The sequence below is a fragment of the Schistocerca piceifrons genome, chromosome 1, assembly GCF_021461385.2.
Source record: "Schistocerca piceifrons isolate TAMUIC-IGC-003096 chromosome 1, iqSchPice1.1, whole genome shotgun sequence".
Lineage (NCBI taxonomy): Eukaryota > Metazoa > Arthropoda > Insecta > Orthoptera > Acrididae > Schistocerca > Schistocerca piceifrons.
In genome coordinates this window covers 1150063941-1150090199 of record NC_060138.1, presented here as the reverse complement: position 1 = coordinate 1150090199, position 26259 = coordinate 1150063941, and the positions used below count along the sequence as shown (strand labels likewise).

The 26259-nt window shown below is 45.0% G+C and overlaps 1 protein-coding gene across 1 annotated transcript in view; it reads left to right on the top strand.

Annotated features, from left to right (window-relative positions):
• Window positions 1-26259, top strand: part of LOC124778758 (RNA-binding protein Musashi homolog Rbp6) — a 1305122-nt gene that overhangs the window by 689077 nt on the left and 589786 nt on the right. Inside the window, exon 4 of the mRNA XM_047253666.1 lies at window positions 22753-22845. Coding sequence (XP_047109622.1) covers window positions 22753-22845 — 93 coding nt within the window. The remainder of the gene's footprint in view (window positions 1-22752; window positions 22846-26259) is intronic.

The window sequence follows — 26259 nt, the reverse complement described above, 5'->3', positions numbered from 1 at the left end:
AGTGAAATGGTATCCTACTTCAATTTCTACAAAAAATGTGAGTAGGTATTATCTTTGCCACCGTCTTCTGGATACATCTGCTGTTCGTTTGCGTTTTATGACAGAGAAATTAGTGGAAACAGAAAGAACTAGCACAAAGAATGTTTGGATCACAACAAGTAAAACAAAGGCGCTGCAAATGCAGGTCGTCAGAGACATTTTTTAAATTTTGTATATCATCTTCGTCCTCTTCTTCTTCTTCTTCTTCTTCTTCTTCTTATTATTATTATTATTATTTACTTCCGTTCTCAGACGTTATGTCTGGTTAAAAATGGAAAGTGACACGGACCTTGATCAAGCGTGACTTCCTTTTAACTGTACGGTATATGTTACATTGCATTTAGGAACTTTCGGGTAACTGAACATGTATCAATAATTACAGATTTCTGTAGTTGTATATATACATTTGGATGTAGCTGTATTGCGTTGATGTACTGGTGGATATTGTGTGGTATGACTCCTGTAGTTGATAGTATAACTGGTATATTGTCAACTTTATCCTGATGCCACATGTCCTTGACTTCCTCAGCCAGTTATTATTATTATTATTATTATTGTCTCTTCTTCTTATGCTTCTTCTTCTTCCTTCTCCTCTTCTTCTTCTTTTCTCTACAAGTATAAATTCAACTCCCCTGCTCGCTTCTTTCCGTATATTTGGGCTAACGTCAGGAATCACAGTAGAGATTTTGATAAGGGTTTTACTAATAAGTAAAGTGATTTTTGAGGAAGCTTTGGGTGAATAATTTACAAATATTTATATTAAATTATGAAGAATTTGACATCCGCCCCTGTGAAAACGATTTCGTTGCCGTCCAGCGATGAATGGCAGAACTTCTTGGATCCACAGCTCAGCGCAGCACGGTGTAGCCACGGAGAAGGTGAATGCTTCCGAGCGCTCTGCTTCGTTTGATGTACCGACAAGAGAAGGTATGCGTTTGGGGCGGCATGGTCAGTGTAAACTAGTTGGTTATACGAGATCAGGGTAGTACAATGTGTCGACGTCCGTAAGTGACAGAATGACATAAAGGAGTTGTCGTATTTCAATGTGCCCACGAGCACATCGAGAGACATTTCAAAAGTTCTACATTGTAAGACGGCGTTGAAGCAAATAATTTATTTTATCTTCGCAGGTCTTCAGTACAATCTCCATTCTTGCGTATGACAGCTTCTCAACGTTTTGGGTCGGAAGCTCGTGACCTAGTGGCTAGCGTTGCGGCCTCTGATCACGGGGTCCTGGGTTCGATTCCCGGCCGGGTCGGGGATTTTCTCTGACCGGGGACTGGGTGTTTGTGTTATCCTCATCATTTCATCATCATCATCATCATCATTCGTGACAGTGGCAAGATTGGACTGTGAAAGAAATTGGACTGTGTAAAAATTGTGACTTTGTCTGGGTGCTGATGACCGCACACTTGAGCGCCCCACAAACCAACCATTATCATCATCATCATCATCATCGCCATCATCAAGGTTTTGGCAATTTCTGAATTGCGGATATGGTATCTGCATTCTTAAGCTGTCTGATTACGCGGGTCACCTCACTGGAAACTTCATCAGTCGTATCAAAACGCTTTCCACGGAGTTGTTCCTTCAATTTGGGGAACATATCAAAATCTGGTGGGCTAATACCAGGACTTTTATGGTTGGCGAGGAAGTATTTCCCATCCAAATTTGTTGAGCGTTCATCTCGCTATAGTTGGAGTCACGAACAATGGCACTCGAGTTTCTGCGCACCTACGTCACGTATGCCCCGACAGCCAATGAGCGTTCAGTAGTGTTGTGAGCGCTGTCCGCCCCTGGTAGCTGAGTGGTCAGCGCGCGGAATGTCGTACCTAACAGGCCGGGTTAGATTCCCGGCTAAGTCGGAGATTTTCTCCGCTCAGGGACCGGGTGTTGTGTTGTCCTAATCATCATCATTTCATCCCCATCGACACGTAAGTCACCGAAGTGGCGTAAAATCGAAAGACTTGCACCAGGCGCAGCAAGCGAGAGACATAATTTGCAGGATATACCTTTCCTTAGAGCGTTTGAAATCGTCAGTAGTGCAGTCCCCGTCTGTGCCTCGATATGCGCGAACCGTCATCGATCGTGGATCGGACTACAGCAGGGCGTTACGGGGCCTTGCATCATCGTACTAAATGAGGACACCAACATCAAGCATGTCGGGCCTTCTTTGACGAATTTTTGGGAGCAAAACATTTAGCAGAAACAGCTTGCAGTGCGCGCCGGTTGCAGATGCCCCCTACGGCACTTTATTTGTACCTATGGCTTCATTCAGGTCATACGCAAAGATCATCAGTTTCTTCTTTGATTGTTGGCGGTGGAATGTTTTCGAGTGTGGAGAGTCGGAACTTTTCCATTGTGACGACTGACACTTCAGTTCTGGCTCAATATCTTGTTTATGTGAGATAGGCTAAATACCCTCAGACTTCAAGAGGAATATGATAGTTCCAATCCCAAAGAAAGAAGGCGTAGACAGGTGTGAAAATTACCGAACTTTCAGTTTAATAAATCACGGCACAGAATATCAACACGAATTCTTCACAGATGAGTGGAAAAACTGGTTGAAGCCGACCTCGGGGAAGATTCCGCAGAAATGTTGGAAGACGATAGGCAATACTGACCCTACGACTTATCTTAGAAGATAGATTAAGGAATGGCAAACCTAGTTTTCTAGCATTTGTACACTTAGAGAAAGCTTTCGACAATGTTAACTGGAATACTCTCTTTCAAATTCTGAAGATGGCAGGGGTGAAATACAGGGAGTGAAAGGCTATTTACGTTTTGTACAGAAACTAAATGGCAGTTATAAGAGTCGAGGGACATAAAAGGGAAGCAGTGGTTGAGAAGGGAGTGAGACAGGGTTAAAGCCTATCCCAGATGTTATTCAATCTCAATATTGAGCAAGCAGTAAAGAAAACAAAAGAAAAATTTGGAGTAGGAATTCAAATCCCTGGAGAAGAAGTAAAAACTTTGAGGTTTGCCGATGACATTCTAATTCTGTCGGAGACAGCAAGGGACCTGGAAGAGCAGTTGAACGGAATATACAACGTTCAGTTCTGTACAACAAATAGTCACACCAGGAATTTATTAATGTAGCACATGAATAGGAGTCAGTAAATTGGGTGTACTATTGATAAGAACTTGAAGTGGAAGAAACCTATTTCTGAGCTTCTCAGACAGTAAAGTTCAACTACTTTTGCTCTTCGTATAACTGATAATCTTGGAAACAAACGTATCAACTTCCATTCAATAATATCTCACGAAGTAATCTTGTAGGGTAACCCATCATTTACTAACGAAATACTGATTGTATGAAATGAGCAGTAAGAATGATAAGTTGTGTTCACCCATGGACGTCATGTAAGTACTTCTTCAAGGAACTAGGCATTTTAACTGCACCGTTACAAGACATATAATCGCTAATGAAATTCGTCATAAAATCACAATTTGAGAGGAACAGTGATTTACATACCTTCAACATTAGAAGCGAAAATAACCTGTTAAAACTGTCAGTGGCTGAGAATGGAGTTTAATACACAGTAACAAAAATTTTTAATCGTTTGCCCAAAAATATAAAATGTCTGACAGGTAGCGAAGCAAATTTTAAACCTAATTTAAAAGCGTTTCTCCTGAACAACTATTTCTATTCTACTGACGAATTTCTACTTAAAAATTGGTAGCCAGTATAAAAAGGAAAATAATAATAAGAATAATAACAATTAAGTATAGTAGCATGAGTAGGATTAAAAATAATAATGTGTTCATTAATGTTAACACTAATCATGTGTAAGTAGCCTATAAGCTGACTCGTTCCTCATCGTTTCGATGAGAGAATCATTCAAGTGATCAATGGAACCTGTAAGTAACTACCTCGCGGTGTGCAGAGGGTGTAGTTCATTCCGGAAGTGGTTTTGTGGTGTTTCGGGGCTGATTTCGTACCATCAGTTGTGCCTACTCAATCAGGGTACCGTGAGCATGGACCAGGATGTTCATTTCAGCACTCGTACGTTCTACGTTCCTGGTACGGTTTGACGAAAACTCTGTCCCCGTTTCGCACCCCGATGGAACATTAAATTAACCACATCTTAATCCTGTAGGAAGTATCAGGGACAATATGAGACATCGGGTAATGAGTATCAATCAACATCTCAACAGTTTGGTAGCTCTACGTGGTGTAATGTATGGCTTTATTTGTGTAAGGCATGCCTGAAGGAACTTGTGGGGTCCCTTCGTGTCTCCTAAGGGTAACTATTTTTTATTGCAGCTTGCTTATGAGGCCACATGTTTGCTGGTGCGCACAAGAAACCCTCTTAATTTAAATGCCGCAAATATGCCCCCACGAAATGGTGGCTTTCAAAGGCCACGCACAGTACGATAATTTTTTTCAAACCCCCAGCCCGTACGAATTGCTGCTGGCGCTCAAAGCCCTCCGTAACGATGACAAACGGACGCAGTCTACGCGGTGTCACTGGCGAATCCCGAGATTGCGAGCCGGCGCCTGCGCGCCGTAATAGCTCACGGCATTGAGACGGATGGCAGCAATTTGCGTGAATTACGCCGCGTTGTAAGCTATCCCGGGACAAGGTGTAACGAACGTTGTACATAAGCCGCGCGCCATGCATTTGGTCGGCGTAGCGTTTACGCCGAGTTAAACGGCCGTTTCCTCTACTCGTTCACGTATTTCCGTAACAAATTGATAATAATAACAACCGTTAAAGCGTTACTCTGACATCAGCACGCACCCCGACAGTTTACGACATTCAGTAGCAGGGAGGTGGTCGTTAAAAGTAGGGCGCAAAATGAGTTGGTTAATTAGAAGCAAGTTTATTTTGTGAAATTCCGTGTAATCGTCATTGCAGTAACGCGAGGTATGCTTAGACGTCTTATTGTCCACAAAAAATTTTACGCGGTTTGATAGACGTATATAAAGACGGAGCAGAACTAAACATGTAGCAAAGTTTATTTAATAGAAATACCCGGCGGTAGCGGTGTTGGCGGGGGAGGGGCATGAAGGAGGGGGGGGGGGGGGGACGGTCAGAAATGACACTTTTATTGAAATACAATCATTACAATGAAGCCAGCGCGGTTTATGATGGTCTCCTGGATCTTACAGAGGGTGGGGTGCGATCACCATGGACGGAAACGTGCTTCGATGCTGGCCACAAACTTGGTAAAGAGTTTTTGTGCTAGAATGTTCCATTTCCTCCATCAGCGTGGCTGACAGTTACCGGGTGGTGGTTGGTGCATATGGGCGTCCTGCAATGCGTCTCACCAACTTGCCAGTCAGGTGCTCGATGCGATTTAAGTCGTCTGAATGGGCAGGCCATTCGCCGAATATGGTCCAGTTCCAAGCGCTATGCCATCTGTGCAGTTCGACGCGGACACACATTGTGGTACATAAGAAATGAAGTCAGGGCCGAATCCACCTCTGGAAAAGTTCACAGAGGGAAGGAATAGAGTTTCAAAATAGCCTTGACCGGTGAGTGCACCGTCTTCAAAGATTTGGCGGTCAGTACGCTCATGCAACATTTCGTCTCCCCCCACGGTGGACCGCAAAAACGATCGTGTTCGACAATGTTCCTGGGTGCGTTATGTACGCTCATACTGCGAGGGGTGAGAAGACAGACCCCCGTTCCCTCGGCTTAAATCCCATCGGGAAGGTGTGGGATGCGTTGAGAAGACGTATTACATCAGGTCTGCATATACGAAGGACCACCCAACTGTTGTCAACCACACTGGTGAAGGAATGGAACGCCCTTCCGCAAGTACTTATTACCAACCTTGTGGGCACCACGTGAGCACGCTGCAGAACATGCATTGACGGAAAAATTGGAAATTTGTTGTAAGGTCTTATGGGATCAAACTGCTGAGGTCATCGGTCTCTAAGCCTACACACTGAATTAATCTAAGATAACCTAATTTACGCTATGGACAACACACCACACACCCATCCCGAGGAGGAGTCGAACCTCCGACGGGGGGGGGGGGGGGGGGGGGGGGGAGCCACGGACCGTGACAAGGTGCCTCAGACCGTGCAGCTATGCATTGACGTTCGTGGTCATCACACACCCGATTACCCGATTACGGACCATTTCACGCTTTCTGTAATGTCGAGAGGACTTTACACTACTGGCCATTAAAATTACTACACCAAGAAGAAATGCAGATGATAAACGCGTATTCATTGGACAAATAAATTATACCAAAACTGACATGTGATGACATTTTCACGCAATTTCGGTGCATAGATCCTGAGAAATCGGTACCCAGAACAACCACCTCTGGCCGTAATAACGGCCTTGATACGCCTGGGGCATTGAGTCCAACAGTGCTTGGATGGCGTGTACAGGTACAGCTGCCCATGCAGCTTCAACACGATACTACAGTTCATCAAGAGTAGTGACTGGCGTATTGTGACGACACAGATGCTCGGCCATCATTGACGTTTTCAATTGGTGAGAGTTCTGAAGAATGTGCTGGGCAGGGCACCAGTCGAGCATTTTCTGTATCCAGAAAGGGCCGTACAGGACCTGCAACATACGGTCGTGCATTATCCTGCTGAAATGTAGGGTTTCGCAGGGATCGAATGAAGGGTAGAGCTACTGGTCGTAACGCATATGAAATGTAGCGTCCACTGTTCAAAGTGCCGTCAATGCGAACAAGAGGTGACCGAGACGAGTAACCAATGGCACCCCATACCATCACGCCGGGTGATACGCCAGTATGGCGATGACGAATACGCGCTTCCAATGTGCGTTCACCGCGATGTCGCCATACACGGATGCGACCATCATGATGCTGTAAACAGGACCTGGATTCATCCATTCGTGCACCCAGGTTCGTCTTTGTTTACACCATCGCAGGCGCTCCTGTCTGTGATGCAGCGTCAAGGGTAACCGTAGACATGGTCTCCGAGCTGATAGCCCATGCTGCTGCAAACGTCGTCGAGCTGTTCGTGCAGATGGTTGTTGTCTTGTAAACTTCCCCATCTGTTGACTCAGGGATCGAGACGTTGCTGCACGATTCGTTACATCCATGCGGATAAGATGCCTGTCATCTCGACTGCTAGTGATACGAGGCCGTTGGAATCCAGCACGGCGTTCCGTATTACCCTCCTGAACCCACCGATTCCATATTCTGCTGGCAGTCATTGGATCTCAACCAAAGCGAGCAGTAATATCGCGATACGATAACCCGCAATCGCGATAGGCTACAATCCGACCTTTATCAAAGACGGAAACGTGATGGTACGCATTTCTCCTCCTTACACTAGGCATCACAACAACGTTTCACCAGGCAACGCCGGTCAACTGCTGTTTGTGTCTGAGAAATCGGTCCTCTTGTCACCACGTTATAGGTGTCGCCACCGGCGCCAGTCTTGTGTGAATGCTCTGAAAAGCTAATAATTTGCATATCACAGCATCTTCTTCCTGTCGGTTAATGTTCGCGTCTCTGGCATGTCATCTTCGTGGTGTAGCAATTTTAATGGCCAGTAGTGTATATAACGCGGTGACTTACGTGTAATTGTTGTCGTTGAATAAAAATGATATTTGTGTTCTTCTAATTGCGTATTTCTTTGTTACCTTCTGCACTACCCTGCAAGAGTTCGTTCTATCAACGGCATTCAGTAACGAATGCAACGCACTTTTTTTCTCGGCCAATTTCTACTGAAAAAAATGTGGAATATGTTGTGTAACATCGTTGAATATTTCCCCTTCAGCGGCTATAGTGTGATGAAGTTACGATGGGTGGAAGCGCTGTATGTAGCATTCAAAATGATGTCCATAATGGAGCGTGTACCAAGCAGAGAGCTGCTATTGAGTTTGTTTTGGCGGAAAACCACACTAGCGCAGGTACTCATAGGCGTTCGCAGAATATCTACCTAGACCTGGCGGTGAACGAAAGCACGGTGAGTCGTCGGGCGGGACGGGACGTCTGTCATCATCGCACAAACCCGTTCTTCCTCATCAACCCTACAGCCCGGATCTCACAGCTTCTGTTTGCCCCAGTGAAGGATGGACTCAGCGCGAAGCAGTAGGTGGATGATGGGGAGGTTATTGATGCACCAAAACATTTGCTGCGACGTCGACCAGTAGAGTGATACCATGATGGCAAACAGACCCTCCCAGTAAGGTGGTGTAAGACCGTCGCATTGGACGGAGTTTATGTTGAAAAATAGTGTTTTGTAGCCAAAAGGGTAGGGAATAATATGGAGTATTGGATTCGTGAATAAAACGAACCTGCTTATTGAACGCCCTTGGTATGTACGGTTCAAGTTTCATTGAGCTATGATATTTGACAGTGACAGATCAAGCGAAAGTTAGTTTCGTCCTTAATTTTTGCCGGGCGATTCTAGGCGCTTCAGTCTGGAACCGGGCGACCGCTACGGTCGCAAGTTGTAATCCTGCCTTGGGCATGGATGTGTGTGATGTCCTTAGGGTAGTTAGGTTTAAGTAGTTGTAAGTCTAGGGGACTGAAGACTTCAGATGTTAAGTGCCTTAGTGCTTAGAGCCATTTGAACCATCTTAATTTTTGCAAAACAGTGTATTAAGACAAAAGGATTGCCACAAAAATGTTATCTGTGAGCTCTAAATAGTGTCGGGAGAGCGTGCTGCATTAAAGTAAGAGTAACGAATGCTCGGCATGCCAGCTGTTGGAGACGCAGCCCACTTGGCATTCCCGTACGCAGCAGCAGGTCGCCGGTCCCTGGTCCCTGCCTGCTGGCCCACAGTCGGCGCGTGTTCCTCCGGGACCGCACCGCCTCCAATTTATCCTAGCATTTCTCTTTCCCTCCTAATAGCACTCCTATCGATTTTGGCACAATTCCAGGCATTCGCGAGCCCGCAGCCTGCATCGGGCGGCCTGCGTGTAGTTAAAAGGAAAAAGAGGGAACGGCGGTGGAGGCGGCCGACTGCGTGCGCCCCCGGGGCTCCGCTTTCCCACCCGATCCGCCTTCTGGGAAACCCTGCGACGCTGGGCTTCGACGTGTCCCGCGGCTCGCGTGCTCCAGCTGTCTGTAACTCTGCCGTACACAAGCAGCAGAGCCGCTGCCATCTTCTCCTCGTTATCGTCTCTTGTTATCACTGTACAGAGCAAACCCTAGGCGTGCTCGCAGCGGCAGCCAAGCTGGTTCCGTAACTGGGTACAGCGATGTTCCAGTTCAAAGCAACGGGCGCTCTTGCCTGATAGAGGTAAGTAATCGAGGAAAATGTCTTCCGGACAGGGCCAATGGCTTGCAGTTGACGTCATTAAATTTCAGCGTAGGCTACTACTCACATAGCCAACCGGTTGCAAATTAGTTTGGTACACTGACCTAGAATAAAAATATAGCATTTCAGTCTTTGATCGTTATTTTTTTTTTTTCAATAACCGGTTTCAGGCTAGCTGCCCATCTTCAGATTATATATTGCAGTTACAGAGCTGTTATGACAGCGAACCAACAGTTCTACACTGACTGGTTACTCTGTAACCGCAGCTAGCCTGTAACCAGTTACTGAAAATAAAAAAATAGCGATCAAAGACTGAAATGCCATATTTTTATTCAAAGAACGATCGTGGCTATCGCAATAAGACAATCATGTCGAGTTTTGATACACTGACCAAGGTTCCGACACGTCTAAGGATGTCTTCATCGGAACGATATTATAAGAACCCTTATAAAAATGTTTGACAAAAATCTTAAACAAGATGACAATTGTCGTGGCATACAGAGGTTACTTAGGTAAAGTAACGTTGCGAGAAAGCAATGGTCAAAGTTTCGAGCAGACATGCTCAAGTCAAAAATTAAAATTAAACACGTTCCAGTCTTTCGCAAGACGCCTTGCTAGGAACAACTCTGATGCTATTGATTCCTTGCCGGCCAGTGTGGCCGAGCGGCTCTAGGCGCTTGAGTCCGGAACCGCGCGACCGCTACGGTCGCAGGTTCGAATCCTGCCTCGGGCATGGGTGTATGTGATGTCCTTAGGTTAGTTAGGTTTAAGTAGTTCTAAGTTCTAGGGGACTGATGACCTCAGATGTTAAGTCCCATAGCGCTCAAAGCGATTTGAACCATTTGTTGACTCCTTAGAGGTGTCGGAACCTAATGTACCAAACAGTTATTTAGAACCAGTTGGTTGTGTGATTCCTATGCTGAAATTTATATACGGTTGCTGAGAGACAGCCGTGTTTAAAATTGTCATTAACGTACGTTATTTTGTATGTTTCCTGTCGTTGCTTGCCTGCTTCTTCATGCAGAACGTTCGGGAAGTCACTGTGCACTCGACTACGGATGTTGGTAACATTGGAAATTCGAAAAAAAGTTGGCAGAACACACGTTAACCAACAATTTTGTTAATGACACGCGATCGGTTTTTGATTGCTTTCCTGTTGCGAAGCATTTAACTGCTGATGATAACTATTGAATGCGATGTGTAGTATTTAGATATTCAGTTTGTTTTTAAATTACCATGCTTTCAACTGAGGAGCGTATTTTTCATGTTGAACATGTGTTTCGACAATGCGACAAATGCACAGAGGTAGCAAAAATCATGGGATAGCGATATGCACATGTAAAGACGGCGGTAGTGTAGGTACACAAGGTATAGAAGGACCATGCCTTGACGGAGCTGTCATTTGTACTCAGTTGATTCATGTGAAAAGATTTCCGACGTGATTATGGCCGCACTACGTGAATTAACAGACTCTGATCGCGGAATGGTAGCTGGAGCTAGACGCATGCGACATTCCATTTCGGAAATCGTTAGGGAATTCAATATTCCGAGATCCACCGTCTGAAGATCTGCCAAGAAAACCAAAAGTCAGGCATTGCCTCTCACTACGGACAACGCAGTGGACGACGGCATTCTCTTAACGACCGAGAGTAGCCGTGTTTGGTAGATCTGTTAGTGCTAACAGACAATCAAAACTGTGGAAAATAACCGTAGCAATCGATGTTGGACGTACGACGAAAGCATCCGTTAGGGCAGTGTGGCGAAATTTGGGGTTAACGGGCTATGCAGCAGACGACCAACGTGGGTGCCTTTGCCAACAGCATGACTTCGCTTGCAGAGCCTCTCCTGAGTTTGCGACTATATCGATTGGACACTAGACTACTGGAAAACCGTGGCTCATGAGTTTCGATTTCAGATCGTAAGTGCTGTTCGTGGCGTTCGAGTGTGGTGCAGACCCATGGCCATGGACCCATGTTGTCAATGTGGTTCAATAGTGGTGTGAGCTGTGTTTACATGGAATGAACTGAGTCCTCTGATCCAACGGAACCAATCGTTGATTGGAAATGGTTCTGTTCGGCTACTTGGACATCATTTTCAGCCATTCATGGACTTCATATTCCCAAACAACGACGAAATTTTTACGGATGACAGTGCGACATGTCAGTGGGTCACAGCTGCTCACGATTAGTTTGAAGAGCATTGTGGACAATTCGATCGAATAATTTGGACACCCAGATCGCCCGACATGAATCCCACTTTATGGGATAGAATCGAGAGGTCAGTTCGTGCACAAATTCCTGCAATGTCAACACCTTCGCATTTATGGACTGCTATAGAGGCAGCAAGGCTGAATATTTCTGCAAGGGACTTCCAATGACTTGTTGATTCCGTGCCACGTCAAAGTTGCTGCACTATTTGGGGCAAAAAGAGGTCCGACACGGTATTAGGAGGTATCCCACGACTTTTGTCACCTCAGTGTGCATGAATGTAGTGCAGGAACGTTTGCTGAAAAATTCCTAGGAACAGTTGTATCTCATCCTGACGTGGTAGGTCGACTATACTGAGCAATTTCGAGAGAAAGGCACACTGTTAGAAGTCACATGAATTGGAAGAACACCTCAACCAAAAGAACAGAAGTTGTTACATATTTCTGACCGTATACAGCAGAGCCCAGCAGAAACATTGTCCAAGTTGGCGCAGGAAAAAGATACCGGGCTAGTAACCTATTGTAAAACGATTAGGGAAACACTGAAATTGTTCCCTTATGAAGTGACAGCAGTGCAAGAACTGAAAGATACGGATCATGAAAAGCGGATCTGTTACTGCTCTGCAGGCTGGATCCCTTATAGAGCTGTCGGGATAAGGACATGAATTCGACGCTTCCCCAGAAGATAAAAGTAGAAAACTCGTCGAAACGTTCTATTCGCGAGTGGTGTGTCGAAAGGACGATTATAAACTTTTGTATGAGATCTAATTTCTATCTTCAGGTGAAGCGTCGGGTTCATGTCTTCTGGCACACCGGGGAGCGGATTGAGTGCAGCTTCAAGTTTCTGCAAAAGTTGCAAGTCATGAAGGCCAGTCTGCTCAACAGATTGGATTTCTTATAGTGGTGTCGGTATAAATTCATGAACTCAAGACTTCGGCTGATAATGCGAAGTAGAAAACTCGTCGAAACGTTCCATTCGCGAGCGGTGCATGGGAAGGACGATTATAAACTTCTGTCAGAGCTCTAACTTTGATTAAATCTTGTCGGCTTATCAGCCGAGTCGTGGCGCTGTGTTGTCGCAACGTTTCGACGAGTTGCCTACCCGCCGGCTTCAGTCGAAGTGTCGGGTTCGTTTATGTTGGCACACCGGGCAAGAGATGAAGTACAGCTTCAATATGCTGCAAAAGCTACCAGTGAAGAAGGCCAGTCTGCTCAGGAGACTGAATTTCTTTGAACAGTGTCGGCATAAAGACGTGAATTCGACGTCTGAAGATCACGAATAGGAAACTCGTCGAACGTGACAACACGTCGCCACGATTCGGCTGCCAACCCGAGAAAATATCATCAAAATTACAGTTTAGACGGAATTTTTATTCTTTCCTACCACGCACCGTTAGCGAATAGCACTGATAAGGAGGTGGATGATACCAGCACCGTAAGTACCCCGCCAGATTGCGTCGTACTGACGCAGATGTACACTGAAGGACCAAAGAAACTGCAACACTTACCTAATATCGTTGGGGCCACACGAGCACGTAGAAGTGCCGCAACACGACGTGGAATGTACTCGTCTATCGTATAAAGTACTGCCGGAGGGAATTCACACCGTGAATCCTGCAGCGCTGTCCATAAATCGGTAAGAGTACGAAGGGGTAGAGATCTCTTCAAAACAGCACGTTCAAGGCATCCCAGATATGCTGAACAATGCTCATGTCTGGGGAGTTTGGTGGCGAGCGGAAGTGTTTCAACTCAGAAGAGTGTCCCTGCAGCCACTCTGTAGCAATTCTGGAAGTCTAGGGTGTCGCATTGTCCTGTGAAATTGCCCAAGGCCGTCAGAAAACAAACAGGACGTGAATGGATTCAGGTGATCAGACAGGATGCTTACGCACGTGTCACCTGTAAGAGTCGTATCTAGACGTATCAGGGGTCTCATATCACTCTAACTGCACACGCTCCACACCATCACAGAGCCTCCACCAGGCTGAACAGTCCCCCTGTTGAGATGCAGGATCCATTGATTCAAGAGGTTGTCTCCGTACCCGTACACGTCCATCCTCCCGATACAGTTTGAAACGAGACTCGTCCGACCAGGCAACATGTTTCCAATCATCAACAGTCCAATGTCGGTGTTGACGGGCTCAGGTGAGGCGTAAGGCTTTGTGTCATGCAGTCATCAAGGGTACACAAATGGGTGTTCGGCTCCGAAAGTCCATAAGGATGATGTTTCGTTAAATTGTTCGCAGGCTGACACTTGTCGACGGCCCAGCATTGAAATGTGCAGCAGTTTGTGGAAGGGTAGCACTTCTGTCGCGCTGAAGGATTTTCTCCAGTCGTCGTTGGTCCCGTTCTCGCAGGATCTATTTTCGGCCGCAGCGATGTCGAAGATTTAGTGCTTTACCGGATTCCTGATATTCACGGTACGGTCGTACGGGAAAATCCCCACTTCATCGCTACCTCGGAGATGCTGTCTCCCATCGCTCGTGCGCCGACTATAACACCACGTTCAAACTCATTTAAATCTTGATAAAGTGCCATTGTAGCAGCAGCAACCGATCTAACAACTACGCCAGAAACTTGTTGTCTTACATAGGTGTTGCCGACAGCAACGCCATATTCTGCCTGTTTAGATATTCCTGTATTTAAATACTCATGTCTATACCGGTTTCTTCAGCGCTTCAGTATACAGGGTGTTACAAAAAGGTACGGCCAAACTTTCAGGAAACACACAAAGAAAGAAAATATGTTATGTGGACACGTGTCCGGAAACGCTTACTTTCCAGGTTAGAGCTCATTTTATTACTTCTCTTCAAATCACATTAATCATGGAATGGGAACACACAGCAACAGAACGTACCAGCGTGACTTCAAACACTTTGTTACAGGAAATGTTCAAAATGTCCTCCGTTAGCGAGGATACATGCAATCCACCCCCCGTCGCATGGAATCCCTGATGCTGATGCAGCCCTGGAGAATGGCGTATTGTATCACAGCCGTCCACAATACGAGCACGAAGATTCTCTACATTTGGTACCGGGGTTTCGTAGACAAGAGCTTTCAAATGCCCCCATAAATGAAAGTCACGAGGGCTGAGGTCAGGAGAGCGTGGAGGCCACGGAATAGGTTCGCCTCTACCAATCCATCGGTCACTGAATCTGTTGTTGAGTAGCGTACGAACACTTCGCCTGAAATGTGCAGGAGCTCCATCGTGCATGAACCACATGTTGTGTCGTACTTGTAAAGGCACATGTTCTAGCAGCACAGATAGAGTATCCCGTATGAAATCATGATAACGTGCTCCATTGAGCGTAGGTGGAAGAACATGGGGCCCAATCAAGACATCACCAACAATGCCTGCCCAAACGTTCACAGAAAATCTGTGTTGATGACGTGATTGTACAATTGCGTGCATATCTCGTCAGTCCACACATGTTGATTGTGGAAATTTACAATTTGATCACGTTGGAAAGAAGCCTCATCCGTAAAGAGAACATTTGCACTGAAATGAGGATTGACACATTATTGGATGAACCATTCGCAGAAGTGTGCCCGTGGAGGCCAATCAGCTGCTGATAGTGCCTGCACACGCTGTAGATGGTACGGAAACAACTGGTTTTCCCGTAGCACTCTCCATACAGTGACGTTTCCAACGTTACCTTGTACAGCAGCAACTTCTCTGACGCTGACATTAGGGTTATCGTCAACTGCACGAAGAATTGCCTCGTCCGTTGCAGGTGTCCTTGTCGTTCTAGGTCTTTCCCAGTCGCGAGTCATAGGCTGGAACGTTCCGTGCTCCCTAAGATGCCGATCAATTGCTTCGAACGGCTCCCTGTCGGGACACCTTCGTTCTGGAAATCTGTCTCGATACAAACGTACCGCGCCACGGCTATTGCCCCGTGCTAATCCATACATCAATGGGCATCTGCCAACTCCGCATTTGTAAATATTGCACTGACTGCCAAGCCACGTTCGTGATGAACACTAACCTGTTGATGCTACGTACTGATGTGCTTGATGCTAGTACTGTAGAGCAATGAGTCGCATGTCAACACAAGCACTGAAGTCAACATTACCTTCCTTCAATTGGACCAACTGGCGGTGAACCGAGGATGTACAGTACATACTGACGAAACTAAAATGAGCTCTAACATGGAAATTAAGCGTTTCCGGGCACATGTCCACATAACATCTTTTCTTTATTTGTGTGTGAGGAATGTTTTCTGAAAGTTTGGCCGTATCTTTTTGTAGCACCCTGTGGATGTACCGTGACCTCCGCAAAGGGAAAGTCACGAATCTAGACGACTCATTAACATTCAGGGCACCGTTGTGCGCAGAGTAATGGAAGTGAAGTCCTATTTGGTGGCCAGTAGCATCTCCCACGCGGAAGGCGCTGGAGCGTCCGCGGAGACGGCACGCTAGTCCAGATAGCGTCGTCACGGCGGCGGGTAATGGCCACTGCGCGGGCGCGTCGATTGCCCGAGCAACCGGGCGCGGCCTCTATAATTTATGGCCCCGCCGTGCAGACGGCAACAAGGGAAATCAACACGGCAACCGCCGTGGTTTTTACACGAAGCTTACCGCCGCCGAGCACTCTGTGTTCCCTACCGCCGGCCACACTCCGGCAGTCTATAGCTCTCTGGGTTAATGCCGGCCAGAGGCGGCGTATCACGGCCATTAATGAGTGTCTCGGGCGGGGCGTAAAACGGGTTACGGCTGCTAAGATCTGCCGGTAGTGGACGCCGCTAGCCGCGGGGGGCCGCTACGCGGTCGTTCCGATAGTTGTTACAAAGTTGGAAGGGAGGCCTAGACGGTTCTAACTTTGGGACAGAGCCCCTGTGATCCGGCACCAATTGCGGGTGTGCATGCGCAGCTGCATGAAAACGAAGCGATGTACCCGCGTATGTGGCGTTGCTCCCTTTAACCTACATAAGGAAGGCAAAATAAAACTCGGCCAGAAAATACGTAGGTCGTTCAATAAGCAATGCCCCACATTTTTTTCATACTCCACTAATATACATAGACAAACGTCCTTGTTGGTTCTTCACATTTCATGTTTGTTCTGTGTGCCGGTGTAGCTTCGAACCGTTATGGCAGGTGGCAGAGCCGTAGTATAGCATCAAAATGGCGTGTATGTACGACTCACGTTACAAGCAGCTTGCTGTTATTGAATTCTTGTGTACAGAAAAAGAAACCGTGATGAACATGCATAAATGTTTGTGTGCAGTATATGGTGATCCTGCAGTTGATAGGAGTACAGTTGGGCGACGGTTAAAGAAAGCTACATCCACAGGAAATGCAGAAACAGAGCTCCATGGCCAATCACGCTCAGGACGTCCTGTCACAGCCACTGCTCCAGACATGCTGAAGCGTGCGGATGCCATTATTCTTGCCGACCGGCGCATCATAACTCGACAATTCGCTCTACTGTTCTCGGTCAGCATTGGAAGTGCGTCTGCAATGATCGAGACTCCCGGATATTCAAAGAGGTGCTCACGATGGGTTCCACGAATGCTCACAGCGGACCATAAGATTTAAAAGAAAGGCCATTTCATCTGAATTGTTGGAGCGTTTTGAGACCGACGGAGAGGCTTTTCTGTCACGGATCGTTACGGGGGACGGTGGCCGGGTGTACCACTTTGTGCTGGAAAAAAATGGTTCAAATGGTTTTGAGCACTAAGGGACTTAACTTCGGAGGTCATCAGTCCCCTAGAACTTAGAACTACTTAAACCTAACCAACCTAAGGATATCACACACATCCATGCCCGAGGCAGGATTCGAACCTGCGACCGTAGCGGTCGCGCGGTTCCACAATGTAGCGCCTAGAACAGCTCGGCCACCCTGGCCGGTCCGTGCTGGAAACAAAAACGCAATCCACGGAGTGGCATCATCATTATTCACCACAAAATAAGAAATTCGAAACAACCCCTTCTGCCGGAAAAGTCATGGTGACAGTCTTCTGGGATTGTGATGGCGTCATTCTCTTGGATGTGATGCCAAGAGAATCAACCATCGATTCAGAGGCATACGTGAAGATTCTGCAAAAATTCAAGACGTGTCCGGTAGGACAAGAATCCAACAGAAATCTTGCTCCAACACGATAATGCACTCCCACACACAAGTCTGAGAACCCGGGAACATATCGCCAAATTGGATTGGACATCATTGCCTCATCCATCCTACAGTCCATACGTGGCACCCTCGGCCTTCCATCTCTTTGGGCTGCTTAAAGAGATTCTCTACGGGAAAACACTTTGAAAATGGCGAGAGAGTCAGTCAAGCAGTGAAAACATGGCTAATCCTACAGGTCAAGTGCTTTTAGCAGCAGGGAATACATGCTCTTAAACAACGTAGAAAAATAGGACACGGACATGACATGTTGATATGTATTGTCACCAAATTCTGACTCTCACACAATAAATATATTCAGAGACGGAAATGTACTTCATGCACCTTAGCGCAGACATCCCAACGTACACCATCCGCCCTAAGAGCGAGCGATATAAGTTGTTTTCCTACATTAAGGTGTGTAAGACACACTAACTGACTGCAAAAATTGAAGCACCCACAAGACACTATCAGATGCCAATGTAGCTCAGTTCACTTTCACACCATCGGCAGGTATGTAAACGATTAATTCTCTGTGGCGGGTAGAACGGACACCGGAGTGGGTTAATACAGTTCGTGTTTAGTGTTGTTACCAGGACTGGTTGTACAGATAAGGGGCGTGAACAGAGTCACATCGCTGTGGTGGAGACGGAGATGCCATGTACTCGTGTGGGACAGCGTTATCAGGACCTGAAAGAGTTTCAAAAGGGACTCATTGTGGGTCTCCCTTTGGCCAGATTGGCGAATCGGTCAATATCCACATTTGTGGAGCAGTTTGATGTGTCAACAGCACGATATTGGATTGTATGGGTACCTCAGGGCAGGCATTCTCGTCCTCAAGATTCTGGACGACCACGTCTGACCACCAAAAGGGAGGTTCGCCGTACTGTGCTCTAAGAACATTGTAATCCTTTCACAACTGCGCCTGACATGTGAGGACAAATAATGGACTACCTGCAACACTTAGTGTCGTCCTGAACCATTTGTCAAAGACTCGCAGCAGCGGTACTGGGGAATTACCGTCCCGAGCGAAGGGTGCCATTATGTTCACCGCACAAACGGTCGCGTTTGAAGTAGTGCCATGGCCGGGAAGCATCGGTTGTTGGTGACTGGCACTCCATTCTGTTCAGCGATGAATCGTGGTTCTGCACTACTCTGGGTGATCATCGACGTCGAGCATGCCGGCGACTTAGGGTGAGGTTCCACTTTTCGATTGTTCCGGAGAGGCACAGCGCTCTTACTCCTGTTGTCATGGCGAAGGGAGCCATCGTATATGACTGAGAAACCGAAGGCTTTGCGTTTCGTTTAATATAAATTCATGCTTTACAATAATACGTGATTCATTTCATGGAATGTACAAGTGAAATATTATAACTACGTTTACTTCAGACATTCTAGTTAATAATACATTAAAATCCTTTTTATGGTTCCTAACAGCTGGAGTACCACCTCCCCTAAAAGAAATTTGCTCATAGTGAAAGGTAAAATGGTATATATCAAGAGTTGTTCCACTCTTCTTATAAACGTTTTGGTGAAGCTGAGCGCCTGAGAAGGAATCTGCGTCTTTTAATTTCTGTAACTGCCTTTTTTTATAAACAAAAGCAGTAAATGTAGTCTGCACTTATTGCTCCCATATATACTTTTTCCTGACAAACTGAGTTAAGATAATTGCATTATTGTTGTTAATTACTAGAAGGCTACCTGCTGAGTCTGTCTAATAGTTCAGCAGTGCCTTCATAAACTGATTATAAATAAAGTTTTGTTTCTAAATGTCGAAATTTCTTAAAATGTAATTCTTGTCACGCTGATATTTCACTAGATTTTATAATGGAGCATGTCTGTTTACTCGATTTCACCGCCCACGTCATCTTCCTCTGCCAAAGAGTCAACATGTCCAGGCCCAGATTCCTGAGTCAGTTGGATGAAGAAAGCGTCGTGCACCGGAGGGATGTGCGGGAGAAGTGTCATCAAGTATTTCCTTTTTGCGTCGGTGACAGGTCGCTCAGCACTGTTCAGTGGGATGAGTTTTATAGGTTCTGTATTTAATGTGAGATCTCACTGTTTGATTCGTGTAGGCTTTAACGTAGAAATCAACATGGAGTGCAAACTTTTCTTATAAAGACAATTTCTGCTTTAATAACATGTAGATATTACAAATCTCAAGAAAGAAAACAATGCTAATACTTACTAGCACTGTTAAAATGCCTTTTTGATTTTAGAGCGTAAATAAACGCGCAAAACAACACAGAATAACAAGAACACGTGGCTTTGCAGGTTGACTTACATCACTATTGCTGCGAGCGCACTTCACTCTGGCGTGAGAGGAAGAATGCATTTGGAAGTCTCAAGTGGTTCTGGTGGGAGTTTTCGTTATACCACTTCTCCACAACAAATTTTCATGCATTGTGAGTAAACTGAGTGGTATAGATCAAAAGCAAAAGTTCTTTAACTCAGAGCACTTTGGTTCTCAGCGGATCACTTACAGACTAACGGCCATCAGTTATACTTCAGTGCACGTCCAAACAATCTGTGTCCAGCCATCCAGGATGTTACTTCTTTTACCAGAGTGGCCACAGAATGTCGGTTTGAAAGTTAAGCCATCTAAAATTCAACAATCTTAGTTGCTCACAAAAGTCTTATTACCGCTCAGTTCAGAAAACATTTCCCATCCTTAGTGATAAACGTAACAAAAATAATCTTCTGCTTTTCTTCTTCTCCAAGGAACTTGGGATAATTCTGGACCATCATCTAGACTGGACTGAACACACAGCTGTAGTCTGCAAGAAGGTGTCAGCATCACTCCATTCACTACAGAAATGTAAAAATGTATTTCATTACGAGCTGAAAAAGAAACACGTAGAATCACTACTCCCTCCCCACATTCCATATTTGATTATGGTGATACTGCCCTTCAAGGACTTCCACGTGAGAACTCACACCGACTGAAAATGGCATTGAATGCTTGTTTGCAATAAATTTGAGACCTTTGCTTTTTCGACCACATAACTCCTGCTTCCAAACAATTATCATGGCTACGTGCCGATAAGCATAGAGACTGTCATACTCTGTGTTTTCTTGATCTAGCTTCTTGTCAATCATTGAACTCCCTCTTATTTATCTTCAACTACCACACTACTATCGGAACAGCACAGCATAAGAATTCGTTCTCAACAAAGTGAAATCTTCTCTGTACCACTACACATATCACTCTTGTCAAAAAAACCTCCCCTCCACTTTCCCATACCCCTTGTTACACAGTTCTCTATTAAAACGTTGTTCTTTATTAACAGCTATTTTCACTGCCATTTACAATCTTATACATTTTCAGTCACCAAACACGGCTTCAGGTATGCTAAACTAATCAATATTATTGTTATTCTTGACAACCTGTATTGTTATTATTTTTATTATTATTAGTGCCAACTATTTTTATTCTATGTGTATTATTGTAACTGTATGTGTATTATTGTAAATGTATGTGTATGTGTTGGTTTGTGTTGTTCTTGTTCTGATCTAAGATAGGTTTTAAGGCACTAGTTTGTCAACCTGAATAAATAATAAATAAATATGTAAAGGAAGAGACATTTTCGTCTTGATGTTATCCGTACTTTCTGCAGGCGATGTTTGCATATTGCGGCGGCCCGGTTCTTTCCGTCCCTTTACGACGAACCTGCACCTACCCGTGAACATTGTCTCAGCAGATCAGTAGGAAAGCCGAGTGAAACCTACTGTACTTCGACGTGAAACAGGCTGCAATTTAAGTCACTAATCTACGTTTCGGGAGAAACACGAAATGAAAGTTTGGAAATTTTATCCTCAATTAATATATTCTGAAACTTAGGTGAACAAGTATCACTGCCAAGCCCGTGCTAGTCTTAACACAGTCAATCACAATCCCTTTCACTCACGTTAGCAAGTTTATGGTGTCGCATTTCCGGAAAACGTAATAGCTACAAAAATACTGATTGTTTTTGATTGATAATGCTCGAGAAATATTAAGTCTGACGGTACCAAATGCAGTCACAGTTTTTAGCCACCGACCTGCTCAAAAGGCCACGCGGAATATATGTCTTTTCTCGTCACAAAATTCACTTAAAAATTCCGAAATTTCTACACACACATCGGAATAATTATGCCGTCACTTAACACTTTTGATGTATGAAACACTGCTAGATCCGGCAACTTATCATTTCCATCGGAACTACTACTACACACGCCCGAACTGTTTCATGGCTAGGCTCCCACTCCTCTCTAGAATACTCCAAGTCTTCTCTACCAACAGAGAAAGGCGCGCGAAGTATATTGCTTTACCATTGGTCAGTTTACTTAACAGCCAATAGCAAAACAACATTCTCCCGCGTCAGCCCGCGCTTTTCATTCATAACCAATCGCAAAATAGTAAACCTAACGACTGCACTTTTTACCGACGTAATGATCTAATATGCTGAAGTTCTGTTTATGCATAAAGTTATTTACTATTGTTATTTATACCTGAATTAACTTTCCCTTTACCATAAACTTACTTTACAAATCTATTCTACAAAATTCCCCATTGTTCATATCCATACTTCTTCGAAATCCTACTACATAACTCGTTAAACAATTATCTTCATATTAACATTAATCCACACTCACGCATCATTCGTATTGCTAAAACACATTTATAACATTTTACATACACAAAAAGACATAATAACACTTTATGAAAATACTAGAATAGTTTATGAAAAACATTCTATTACTTTAGTGCACTCTACTGGGCACAATCGAAACTAAATCAGTCCCCTATCCAATACTGTCCTCTATCGGCTGATACATAAACTACGTGCGCATCCAGTCTCGTGTCACCATCTGTCATTATCCAGCTCTGAGACACATCTCCCACTTAACCGCCTCTAAGGCAGGATCGTTATACGGCGCTACGCCTCAATATGAATTACAAAATCACCCTGTACATAGACTACACAGTCAGAACATGTCTGGACAGAACAAGCACACTAAAATAAAAAGAAAGAAACATTCTTACTTATTAAAGTTTACAAAAAGAGAGGCATACGGAAAACGTGTACTGTATTTACTTCAATTAAACACACTCTCATAGGACTCGCAAAATTTCGTATCCTGCAGCTGACCCCCTGCGGTTGCTTCTGATTCGAGGCGGCTGCTGACCTCTGACCTTTTGCCTGTTCCAGATGGTGACGCGAACAAAGAAGATATTCGTGGGCGGCCTGTCGGCACCTACCACGCTGGAGGACGTCAAAAACTACTTCGAGCAGTTTGGACCGGTAAGTACCCACTCACGTGGTAATTACTATTTTCTGTTTTTTTAGTGCAGTTTTGTCAACCCTCGAACTGTGAAAAACAATTCGTCCGACTTATTCGTCGCATATCTGGGAGGTAGTATGAGGGACAGAGAATTGTCTTTCGCCATCACGATGGGAAGTAGATTGTTTTTATTGATTTCTCGTGGTCGTACGACCTGTAGATGAACAGGTATCCAGTGGCGTTGTGCAGAATAATTACTTGATCCTTTATTCCGAAATTAATTTCGAACACCAGTATATGATGATGATAATTTATTACGAACGAAGATTTGTTGGTTTCATGATGAGGCAATGTAGTGACACATGTGCGCACTCGCATAGTGTATGCCTGCGTAATCGTGGAGCGCTATCACGTATAACTTCACCTTAATTGGCAACAGCATCCAAAATACAAAGTGGAACACCGATTGTCATGGATGGTAATAAAGCACAAATGTATACATATGTAGCTTTAGGTAACTGGCAAGTTGTAGCTATGAGCTACGCTTGTATACATGTATATTTCTTTCATTACCATCTACGATAATCAGAATTCGACTTGTCATTATGGTTTATGTTGCCAGATAAGGTGAAGTCACGTAGTAGTGTTCCATGATTATGCAGATATGCACTTCACAGGTATACTTTGTGCGTAAAACTCAACTATCCCTTCATGTCCTTAGTAACATATCTAGTTCCTGTTGTCTTGTGAAAGACATTTTTTTTAGACTGCCAGCTCTCGACACACATGAACGACATAGATATCTAGATTAAAATTTTCCATTATTTTCCTAATTTGCTCCAAGCAAGTGCGGGGATGATTACTTTGAAAAGGGCGCGGCCGATTTCCTTCCCCACCGTTTCATAATCCGAGTTCGTGCTCCATCTCTATTGACCTCGCTGTCGACGCAACGTTAGACTCTAATCTAGCTTACTTACTTTCTTTCTTGGAACTAACATTTACAACCTATGGGATAAATGGCAAGAAAGTTCGTATTGAGTAAACCAGAGCCTCGTATTGTAAAATGACTAATGCGTTCAGAAGCCATCAACTCTCAGTCAAAACAAAATTAGGATTTCTAAGTATCGGCATATTTCCCACGTTTTTTTTTTTTTATTGAGATGAGACCTGGACTTTGACAGAGGCGACGGGCAAACGATTTGGGGCACTGGAGATGTCACTGAACAAAATTCCATGCCAGATAAAATTGCTAACAACGACTTTATCCGCAGAATGAAGAAAGAAAAAGAAGCCCTAAGTACACCAAAATGCTTAAAACTACGAGTAAAATAGCTCCGCCATATAAAGAGAAATGGGAACGAGTATAAATTGCTGCGGAGCGTTCTTTTCAAGAAAATATACCTGGTAAAGAGGCGAAAGAAGAAGAAGATCGTGATGAAGATCACCTTCGTCTCGGAAACAAAAAGGACACGGACTTCACACATGTTCGAAACACGCAAAATGTGATGTACGAGAATGAATTTTTCACTCTGCGGCGGCGTGTGCGGTGATAAGAGACTTCCTGGCAGAGTAAAAATATGTGCCGGTCCAGGAATCGAGCCGGGTTCCTTTGCTTTTCGCGGGCAGTCGCTCTACCAAGTACAGCAGTTTACCGTGAAAGACAAACGTCCCAGGTTCGATTCCTGGTCTGGTATACAGTTTTAATCTGCCAGGAACTTTCAGTAGTGATACAGCTATGAGGCCACCAAATTCCTAATCGGATATCCACTAGAAGAAGAGGAGAATAGGAAGATGTTCCTTATCAAAAGTCCCCTGTACCAGTCCTAGAAACCTGTAATACGAATTGTGAGACAGCCTGTACATTGAGTATAACGTGTATGAGAGATGTAATGAGACTGACAACATGCGAGCGATCTGGCAACGCTGTCTGTTCTACTTCTGTAGACTGGTGTGTTGATCCTTCCCATTTGCTCAGTCCGAGTTTCAGCTCCGTAAATCCATCACGTGATTATTGAGAGCGCCTTTAATGAATTTGTGTTTTCGTTTTGTGTTACGAAAATGGAACAGCAAAATTTAGAACGACGTTATGCCATCAAATTCTGTGTCAAATTTGGAGAATCCGTGAGTATGGCCTTCGAAAAGTTGAAACTGGCCTTTTCAAGAGCACAAGTTTGTCGCTGATGGAACAAATCATTTTTGGAAGGCCGAGAATACTTTGAGGACGAACCTGGCTCAGGGAGAGCTTCAGCTTCGAAAAACGACGAAAACGTCTAACATGTTCGTGCTCTTGTGAGATAAGATTGAGTTTAACAATAAAGATGATGGGTTAATTGTTTAGCTTAAACGCTGTCGCCGTACCTCAAATTTTGACCGAAGCTGACAAGTGGATGCTGTGCCATGCCAAGCCCCATGTCACACTGCCACTTCCAATACTGAATTTTTGACCTCAAAAGGCATTCCTGTTGCTCCACAGCCCTCCTATTCAGCTGATCTGAGAATTTGCGCTTCTTTTTCCTAGATTGGTAAATGTCTTGAAACGATGTCGTTTGGGGGTGTGGAGTACACTCAAAAGAATGTGACACACGTGTTAAAGACCATACCGCTAGAAGCTGTTTAGCGCTGCTACCAAGATTGCGAATAAGGACTCCTCCCGAGCACAGCTGCCGAAGGGAACTACACACATCACAAAAAGGTTTGCATCACCTCGGCTCCGAGTGTTCCGAAACTTGTACAGAAAATTGGAATAGAGATCAACATAAACACCGTTTCCGCCCTTTTTGTAGCTAGTGAAAAGCACACATGTCATGTTGTACAACCGTACAGCGAGACCTTCAGAGGTGGTGGTCGAGATTGCTGTACACTCCAGTAGCTCTGATACCCAGTAGCACGTCCTTCTGCACTGATGCATGCCTGTATTCGTCGTGGCATACTATCCACAAGTTCATCAAGGCACTGTTGGCCCAGATTGTCCCATTCCTCAACGGCGATTCGACGTAGATCCGTCAGAGTGGTTGGTGGGTCACGTCATCCATAAACAGCCTTTTCAATTTATCCCAGGCATGTTCGATAGTGTTCACGTAAGGATAACACGCTGGCCACTCTAGTCGAGCGATGTCATTATCCTGAAGGAAGTCATTGACAAGACGTGCACAATGGGGGCGCTAATTGTCGTCCATGAAGACGAATGCCTCGCAAATATGCTGCCAGTATGGTTGCACTGTCGGTCTGAGGATGGCATTCACGGACCGTACAGCCGTTACGGCGCCTTCCATGACCACCAGCGGCGTACGTCGGCCCCACAATATGCCACCCCAAAACAACAGGGAACCTCCACCTTGCTGCACTTGCTGGAAGGTGTGTCGAAGGCGTTCAGCCTGAGCGGGTTGCCTCCAAACATGTCTCCGACAATTGTCTGGTTGAAGGCATATGCGATA